This window comes from Oreochromis niloticus, linkage group LG23 (genome assembly GCF_001858045.2).
Source record: "Oreochromis niloticus isolate F11D_XX linkage group LG23, O_niloticus_UMD_NMBU, whole genome shotgun sequence".
Lineage (NCBI taxonomy): Eukaryota > Metazoa > Chordata > Actinopteri > Cichliformes > Cichlidae > Oreochromis > Oreochromis niloticus.
Genome location: NC_031986.2, coordinates 33285958 through 33295599, shown reverse-complemented (window position 1 = coordinate 33295599; position 9642 = coordinate 33285958). Strand labels below are relative to the sequence as shown.

At 39.6% G+C, this 9642-nt stretch overlaps 1 protein-coding gene and 1 long non-coding RNA gene across 6 annotated transcripts in view; one reads left to right on the top strand and one right to left on the bottom strand.

The window, feature by feature from the left end:
- Positions 1-2154: 2154 nt before the first annotated feature.
- LOC109196920 (uncharacterized) lies at positions 2155-8671 on the bottom strand. 2 transcript variants are annotated; one of them, XR_003216389.1, is made up of 2 exons: positions 3590-8671; positions 2155-2546 (listed from the first exon to the last, which is right to left on the bottom strand). It is a non-coding gene; the product is annotated as an uncharacterized LOC109196920 (long non-coding RNA). The 2 variants fall into 2 exon arrangements; XR_002058266.2 differs by lacking the exon at positions 3590-8671 and adding an exon at positions 2874-3015.
- The window catches only part of tmem131 (transmembrane protein 131), a 35319-nt gene continuing 28657 nt past the window's right edge, over positions 2981-9642 (top strand). For all 4 annotated transcript variants that reach the window (XM_019351479.2, XM_019351478.2, XM_019351477.2 and 1 more), the window contains exons 1-3: positions 2981-3296; positions 8683-8744; positions 8882-8922. In XM_019351479.2, the coding sequence (XP_019207024.1) occupies positions 3128-3296; positions 8683-8744; positions 8882-8922 (272 nt within the window). In that variant the 5' untranslated portion in view covers positions 2981-3127. The remainder of the gene's footprint in view (positions 3297-8682; positions 8745-8881; positions 8923-9642) is intronic.

Genomic DNA, 9642 nt, shown 5'->3' with positions numbered 1-9642 from the left:
CTGCGCTTCTCTGTTTCGGTGTGATTAAAATAGGCGTCACATTGCACTCTGCTGTGAATTTAATTCAAAGTGACCCTAAATATAAAAAATGTCATCAGCACTGTTAGATCTGAAATCAGAGATTGCAGCTGGAGTTAAGCCATTAAAAATATTTTGTATTACAGATGTGCCAAAGGGCTCTTTACTGACATCACGTTAAAGGATTGCGGTGTAGGGATAAAAGGAATTTCCTGCAGGAGGCTAAATCAAGCTTGGCAAGAAGTCCACGGTGTGCAATCTAGGAAATGTGAGAGGAAGTATCTGTTAGTGTTGCTGTCTCTGTAATGTTGTTCTCTATTCTTTGGTTATTTCCTGTTTTACTTTGAAGGCCAGACTTCTGTTGTGTCTCTTTCTAGTTTTACTTTCCGATTCCTCACTTGTCCTTTTCCTCTCTGCCTGCTGGTACTTGTTGAGTAATCAGTCCACTGTGTATATATAGTCCCGTGTTCCACTTTGGAATTTTTTTTTGTGGCTTCTTATCGTTTTGGATTGTGTTTTATCTCTTGGACTTTGCTGTTTTTGGATTTGATTCTCAGATATTAAATTGCATCTTACTTTGGAATATTCTGTTTCAGGCATCTGACATTTGGATCTGCACACATCACATGGTGACACATATAGATGGTTATTTTTCAGTGACACAGCACTATTACCTCAATACAGATATCAGCTGCTCTGTTTGACTAATAATGGAACTGATCTCATTTAGTGACTTGTAGTTCTAGTTCAGATATTACAGAAATGCCTGGAAAACATGAAAAAGTTCCTCTTTTATGTTTCACAAGCAAGTAAAACATCTAATTGCATCATAACTTCTTTATTCATCATTGAGACATGCTTCTAGAACCTCACGTTTATATTACCAACTGAACAAATTGTAGACACACTGTTGATTATTTTACTGAAATTTTTTTTACCAGGTTTAAAAATATACAAATACTGCTTGATAATAAATCAAATAAACCTATACAAAGACTAACTAACTGAAAAAATCTGTGTGTCACAGATTTGTGCTTGCTGATGATAACAAGAAGCTTTGCAGCCAGCAGTAAATCACCAACCTTTGTCCTCGTTATCAAACAAGTCCAATCTTTGTGTTATCTTACTATAAGTTTTGCAGATCCTGTAAAAGCTCTAGCTCTGCTTTTTTTCAGTACAAGAGACTCTCTTATGTTACGTTAGAACGACATCAGTGATGAAAGTCACACTTTACAGTTCAAGGCAACATTTGTTTACACCCATAGACAAGGCGTGAAGTGAAAGTAAACACTGATCCACGGACAGTCAGAGGGTTAAAGAGCACCAAGCAGAGCAGGTTGTGTCAGCAGCAGCAGTCTTCAGACTCCACGACCTCGTGTTATCTCCATTTTTACCTCTAAAAGATTCAGTGAGCACCTGTCAGCACTCGTCTGGATTTATCTCTGTCAATCAGTAACCTCTGTACTCCATAGTTACATTTATCTGGATAGTAGGCAATGTTTTTTCTATATAAATAAATTCAGTGGAGCCACAATTTGGAGGACACTCTGTAGATGTTCACTGTTTTTCTACTTTAGTAAAAGTGTTTGGACCAAAGGAAGATCACAGCACATGTACGATCATAGTTCAGTGTGTACACGCTGGTGTTGTTTGTCTCATTGGTTGAGGTGTTTCGCTTTAAGCAAAAAATAGCAAAGCTCAGGAAGTACTTGCCTTAGAAATAATTCCTCGGTGTAAATGGCAAAGATTAGGGGAGATGTCATTTGTCTAAAACACTTGTCTGACACGAGTGACTTTGGTCTTTTGTAGCACTGAAATAATAATAATTCTGTAATGGAAATCACCGCATGAGCTTAGGAACACATTTTATTACTGCACCCAAGTTAGAGATGCAAACTGGAACCATTTAATAGAGAAACTTCAGAAGCCAGAGTAACTCAGGTATTATTTTCACCTTTATACATCACATTAAATTCTTGTTGCTCTTGCAGAAAGATCGTTTGCTGTGCATGCTGAAAGACTCCTGTTGAGGACAATCCTTGTCCACAGTCCATGTGCAAGAGCTGAAAAACTTCAGCACCCAGTTTTCTTTTTATAATTTAAATGATTACAGCACATAAACAGCAATTAAAAGTCTCTTTTTTCCAGTAAACTTTATTTCAAGTGGTTAAGAAAGAGCAAAGGAAAACCTCAGAATCATACGCTTTTAACAAAGAGGACAAAAATGCAGGAGAATGACAGAAAGTCGAGTTAAACACACACAAATGTTGCACAGATTCAAGTCCTGACAGCTTTTACTGTTATTACTATTTTTATTTCCTTTGTAAACACAAGAATAATTGGATTTTTATTTACATTTACAAAAAAAGTTGAAGGACTATATGCAGCAATCTCATTCCCAACTATAGTCCATCCATCCTTTCTCACTTATCTGGGTCTGGGTCCAAGCGGACACTGAGGGATTTTCAAGCAGCTGACAGCATGTTCTGGAGGAGCATTGTCTTTGCTTTGAGCTCTTCTGTCTCACCCTGTATATAAAGCACAAAATTCAAGACAGTTTTATATTAGAATGATATATTCTGCACAAACAAGATGTAAAATGTGACCAAAGTGAGAAGAATGAGAGATATGGTGGCGCTCAGGTCAGCATTGGGCCTTTCTTTGTGGAGTTTGCATGTCCAATGACGCGCATGTTATGTTCTGATTGAGGCAGTTAAAGTGACTAACCTGTCTACTATGAATGAATGAATGAATGAATGAATAAAGTTTTAAAGTATATATTCCAAAAATGACAGATTCTGTTATCAAATATTCCTCGTTTTTTAATTTAAGTGTAGTTAGTTTTATAAGCTTACGGTGTCGTTCTGTTCTAACGTTTAATTTGTGCTGTCTGAAGGGTCTCCGCTGGGCTTTGGTCCCGGTGAAAAGGTTGTTTAATGACCGCTTGCTGTCCGTGGCAGCCGGTGACGCGTCACATGGAACGGAAGAGGAAGCGGGAGCAGAGAGAGGCCGACGTCCTGTTGGTAGTTATCCGCCGCCGCTGCTCTCGGGAGTTTTTTTTTTTTCTTCACGGCTATGATTGACAGAGGCAGCAGAGGTTTACACGGGCATGTCCGCACACTTGCTCGTTTGTTATCGTAACAGAAAGACGTGCAGCATGGCGACTGAAGCCGGAGCCCAGATCTGTCGCCAGAGGAGGAGACGGAGAGCTGCCTGCGTGGGACTCCTGAGGATCTTATTTATTGCTTTTATTCACACGACGCGGGCGAATAAACAAGGTTTGGAACTTAGCTTTAGCAGGAGCTAACTTCCGCAGACATCTCACTAAGTGTGTGCTGTGGTTAGCGCTACCTTTGCGGGCCAACTTTACCCCAGCTCGCTGCTAACAGCGACCCAGCAGTGCTGAATTATTATGAAACGCTAACAGGCAGCAGGCTGTGTTTAAACTGACAAAGAAGTGCCGTTAGTTAGCCAAATGTATTTGGCCTTACTCTGGACGTTAGCTTCGTCTGTAGCATGTTGTCATGTTGTCATTCTTTCCTTATATGGCTTAGTTGGGCTAATAATTTACCTGTGAGATATGACAGGGTTTACAGCCTCGGCTAGCCCTAGAGCTGGCTCCGAGGAGCCTCTGGGTGAGCATGAAGCACAGACAGAGGGGAGTTGTAGGGGACAAGCTGCCCAGCAGTACTTCCTCATACCGGGCTCAGTGAGGAAAAGCCTCGACTGTTTGTTTGATTGGGCTCCAGCCGCTTGTTATCGATCTTCTGATCGTGTCAGGTCACTGTGACTGGCACACAGCTGTCATCCAGGGCCAAGGTGGTCCGAGCCAGCCCCGAAACGTGCCTGTGAATTAGTCCACATGAACCTGGACCTCACAAGAAGTGCACTCAGGTGATTGCGTTAGTTCTTGAGCAACTCTCAGAGCAGAAGTGTCAGACGCACAGTGGTTCATGGACCAAGCAAGGAAAAAACATTACGTAATGTTAATATTCTGGCTTTACAAAAAACATTCCCCGAGAAAACCAGGACCCCAAACGAAAGACCACATCTTTTAAAAACTGGCAGATGCTTGTTAGATTATTATTTTTGTAGTTCAAGGGTGATGTTTTGAGAAAACAGGTGTAAAAAGCACACAGGGACAGTTTGAGCTTTGTATCTCTGTCCAAATTCACGATTCATCCTCTGTATATTACAGTATATTACACTCTTTATAAATAAATAATACCAGTACTTAACGTCTTGGTAATTCAATCAGCTCGTCTAGTTCTAGAAATCTAGAAATACTAAAAGTTTTCCCGTGTGAAACATTTTACAGATGATTTGTGTTGCTGTTTTGCTTATTCAATGACTTCACTGCACTATTCACTCTTCAAAACCGTCTGGGTGGCACTGGATTGAGTCACAGTACTGCATTAGAGTATGACTGCGAAGCATAACAACAAATATAATTCACATTATTTTAGTTGATATTGTGATTTTGATTTGTGACAACAAACTCTGGGGTAATAATGGATTTGTTAACCCTAAAAGTTGATCCAACAAGTTGTAGTTCAACTTAAAATGAATTTCTATAAAAACCGAATTGTTTTAATTAACACTTTATTTATTTATTTTTTGCTGCCTGAAATGTTCCTATAGATCTGTGATAATGCCGTACACTCCAGCAATGCACTTGAATCAATTCATGAGCTATTTAGCAACTCTTACAGTCTGACTTCATCTTGTCATGCGTTTTACCAACAGCGCAAACCGAGTCAGCTGATTAAATTTAGGCTGTTCGCATATCAAAGGTTCACTACAAATTTATTGTGGTCAAACTGACTCACAATCACATTTTTAAAATTGGAGTAAGCCTGCTCGATCGTGACAATATTATAATCTCAATTTTGGTAGATATTGTAATCTAATTTTTTTTCATTATGATTATTCATTAACTTGATAAGCATCATGCAGTTTTTACCAAGTATTTTCTCAAACTTTAAACATAATTCAACAGAAGAAGAGGAAAAACAGAGGGTGGCGATGGGCTCAGGGTCATCCAGCTGGGAGTTATATCCTGTACGGGATTCGAAGACTACGAGTGATCCAGAGACAAAGGCGACCATTTCATTAATCCTCACAGAGGAAATGTTGAGTTTTACTTCCTCTGCGTCGACCTTGTTAACTGAACGCTCTTTTATTCAGCTAAACTCAACAGTGACTTTGCATTTTATGGAGGGGGGGGAAAAAAAGGGTGTGATTGTTTAACATGAGCAAAAGTGAGAGCGTTGCATCAAAAACAAACTTCATGATGTAATAATTTTACCATTTGTTTAGTATTCATGATTATTTAGCATCATCTTTTAGACGGTTAAGCTCTGGATAGGTTTAAATCGTCCTTCTCCAGGGTCATCCACAGAAACCTTTGAGTTTTACTACATTTAGATCACTTTTGATTGTTCCACAAACAAAGTGGCAGTGAAATTTTATCTTTCGGATTCAAACATCCGGTCTAGATCTAGAAATAATGATTTTTAAGGATAATGTTTTGTATGACAGATCAGTAGAGACAGGAAAGCAGGGAGAGTGGTGGGTAATGACATTCAGGAACTTGAACTCTGGGGTAAACTGGAACCCCGGCCCTTGCAATAGCTTCTGGAAAATGAGTCACCTGCTTAATCAGGTGAGCTACAATGTCACCTTGAGGAATGATTTTCTTTCCTCTGGAATAATGCTGGCATCACCAAACCAAGGATAGAAATGCATTTTGTTGAAAAGTTGGAGTAACTGCTGTCTTCACGGCAGTTTTTTTCAGACTTCGTACACCATCCATGAGGCTGAATAGGCTGTTTTGGTGTGGATGCATCTAATCCTAACCCTTTGTTCACCTTAGCTGTAGCTGAACTAAACAGCGGCGAGTTTGAGCTCGTAGGGCGAGAGAAAACGGACACGATTGATTAACAACACAAGAAAAACGACGAGAGCTTTGTAGCTTAAGTGAAACGCTAAGAAGTTATCTTTCTATCGTGACTGTTTTAGGTAAGAAAGTTGAGAGGAAAAAAAAATACTCGACGAGAAAGACTCAAACTCAGAGCTGCTCGCTTTGATGTTCTCTTATCGTACTGGCGGTGGTGAGGCAGTGGCTATTACAGACACGCTAATGTCACTGTGCAGCAAATAAGACAGAATTTGCATGTACATTTACATAAATGGCTTAGAAGTGTTGTGAATATTAAAAAAAAAACAATGAAAGAAAACGGTCGTCCTCTACGTGGAAACCTCATCAGCACGTCTGCCTGCGATGCACTTTTCACTCTCGTACCACGTTCACTGCTTGTTTCTCCGGCTGTCCGTTCTGAGACGATTTCAAGATGTCCTGACAAACTCATACGTTTAGGACGCCGAGAACTAAAGCGGTGGAGTTTCATGTAAAAATCTGATGCCATGGAGTCTTGCATCTTTACCAATGCCACATCATCCTTGTGGACCACAGACTGGTGACACTCTATAATGAAACACCCACAGAGGTGTTGTCGGTGCTATTCCTGCCAGTCAAATGGCGACATCCACCCCTTTTTCAAGCCACTGTAAAGACATATAATTTTAACAGACAGTGAGCACGACATACTGAGCTGAGGTTGGTGTTACTCTGCTGTAGAGACGGGATTGAGCTTAACGTTTGTTTGTTTGTTTGTTTTTAGGTCTTAAAGGGTCCAGGACCTCTGAGTGATTCAGTTTAATTTTGTGCAGACGTGTATTCAGAGCTTAAGACTTTCATTATTTGTAAGCTTGTTTTAGTGATGTACAGCAGGAAGTGTAGCTTTTTCACACCTCTGCTCAGCCTGATCTTGGCTCTGTCTCATCAATTCAATGAAGTTGTGAAATGTTTCTTAACTGCTTACATCCCCTGATTCTGCTCAGATATTTGAATTTAAAACATACATTGTAGCTTGCAGGGTGTTATTAAATGTAGCAGTTAGTTTACCGTAACAATTACGCTTGCCGACAGCGAGCTGTGAAAACAGAAAAAGGTCGATCTTGTAGCACAACTTGTGAGATCTGTTAAGTTTAAGGCAAAATTTAAAGCTCTGCAGATGATGGAAGGGACATCCGGCCTTTTAAAATCATGTCGATAATGGTGGTTACTGAGGATTCACTTCACTTACCCCACCCTGGCATTTATATAACACCCTGAAACAGACGTGCAGAGTTGGGCTGTGTTCACAGCAGTGGTTGAGACCTGGGTTATGCTCAGGTTTTGCTCCCGCGGTTGTGTCTGTTTGCGTATGAACAGAGAGTCTTTGGAGAAAAATGCTCTGGTGCAGTCCTCCAAAATCCCAACTACACATCGCTCAACGTGTGTGGCGCTGCGCATCGTTCAAATGCTGATTGGTTGATGAATGTGCCGGAACAGAGACGAGACTAACAGTGAAGTTCACCAGAGTGGGAGAAGCACAGAAAAAAACGTTAAAGAAAACAAAAACAAAACTGGTGGCTGCAGTGGACATGGCATTATTTTTAACGCTCAGCTCTTTAGCTCTTCGAATGTTAGAACTTCGCTCTCTCCGTGGCTGGCTAACACAACTGGAACACACTGGTTGTACCACATACTTTGGCACTGCCCCCCCCGGTAGACCCCACTTCCCGAGACTGTTGGTGGCAAAACCTGTACACTGAACTCAAACTAAACTTAAAGAAGAATGTTTTAGTTTAATAAAATCTGAATGAAAATTGGAGTTGAGAATCAAACTAAGAAAGTAAAATAGGATAGTTGGGTTTATTGGGGTTGGTCAGTTAAATGCAATATTGAAGCGCACCTTAGCTGGAGTCTGGGGTGAGGCTGTTCCCTCTCTAAACTCTTAATTCAGATGTTTTGTATTTTTTTATTTGTTTTGTTTCCTTTTCTTTTTCTACATTTTTTTTTTTTATATACTTAATGAAGGTTTTCAAATTTCAGAGCTGAAAAGCACATTTAAAATCAGTTAAAAACTGCAACCAGATCACTTTCGCACCCACTCTTAGCTAATGAGTCACTGGAGAAAACTTCAAAAAGTAGATTATCAATGAATGTCGAAGGCTTATATCACCCTGTGTGATAGGTGGCTCCTCACAACAAGTTAGAGCAGATGAATGAGCTCCTTTTCTACTATATTTGAGATAAGGCTCATCACCTAGCCGGGATTCCTTCTGGTCAAAGTACCTTTGGATTAGATCCTTCGTTCACCGCACGTGGAGCAGAAAAGAAGCACAGATCTGAAGGCTGAACTTTCTGTTGTCTCTAGTTCAGTACACAAGATTAAAGTTCATACAGGAAGTTTATCTTATTATCTAGTGGTAATATTATCTACAGCAGGGAAGGACTGACTAACTTGTTTATGGGGAGCCACTATCAGAAAGGTTTATTTAATGATATTATAAACTTTGTTTTTATTTTGTTAAATTCGACAGTAATCGGCAGCCGCTGCCGTCTCCAGTCCATAAATCAGTCTGTACCTTTTCAGGGATTTCAAAAAGGTGCTTTGCCATGCAAATGAAGCGTTAGTTGGTTTTGGTAACCCAATCAGCAGCTCACACACATCAGTGTGCTATGATTTTATTTATTGAACGTTTACCCCTTTTAGCTTTCTTTTATGTAGTGTAAAAATGTGTTTCTCTCTGATCTTCCTATTTTTCTCTTTGCAGCATTCATTCAGTCAGACACAATACTAGAAGTTCTACATTTTGGCGAGGGCAGCCTTTTACAGGTAAGGCCATTAAAATGGTATCGTAACGGACCTTCACAGAGCAAGAAGAGGCTAAAGCCCTGTTCAGCTACCAAATTAACCCCCTGGTTATTGATATAGTGATTCATTCTTACTGTATGTTTGTGTTGTGCTTGCAGGGAGAGTCTGACATCGATTTTAGTTTATATCATCAACAAAGGTATGACAAATCCTCCCTTATTTATACTAGCTTGAATGAAATAAAATGTTGTATTTGTATATTTAAACAGTGTTTTTCTACATTAACTTGCCTGGTCAACAAGCAAACACAAAGTGTATTTTGTTAAAGCAAAACAAGTTTTGCTGCTTCCATGCGGCTGCTGTGACAGCATGTTAAGATCATTTAGGGGGTAAAATTATACAAAAAAATGGGGAAAAAGGGCAAATTTATTTTTAAAAAAAGTTATTTTCTAGCTTGAAAGAATTTCTTTCTTATAAATTTGCCATTTATTTGTCTTCTTTCTTAAGATTAAAGTCATATATTTACTCTAAATAAACTTGGAAAATATTCTGTTATTTCTTTTTTCTTCTTATTCGAGAAAATTCCGATTTTATTTTTCATGCATTCCTTCAGTGGCTCTATTGTGTCATGTAGTAAAGTCATTTACCAACCAGAGATGAAGTGTAAGCATCATCACAAGCTGATGGAGTTTACCACACCTTGAAGCGATGCGGATAATGTTTTTTTTTTAAGGGATGATCCACAAATATCTGTGCTATTGATCATCAAAGAAACCTCTCTGTCTGTGTCACCCTGAGCACTTTTCTGGCCATATGTTCTATGATGAGTCGAGTCTAGCAGAGCAAACCACAGTGACATTGGTTTTCTAGCCTGCAGCAGCTGTTAGAGGCAGTCAGGATTCTTTCATGCAGTCGAATT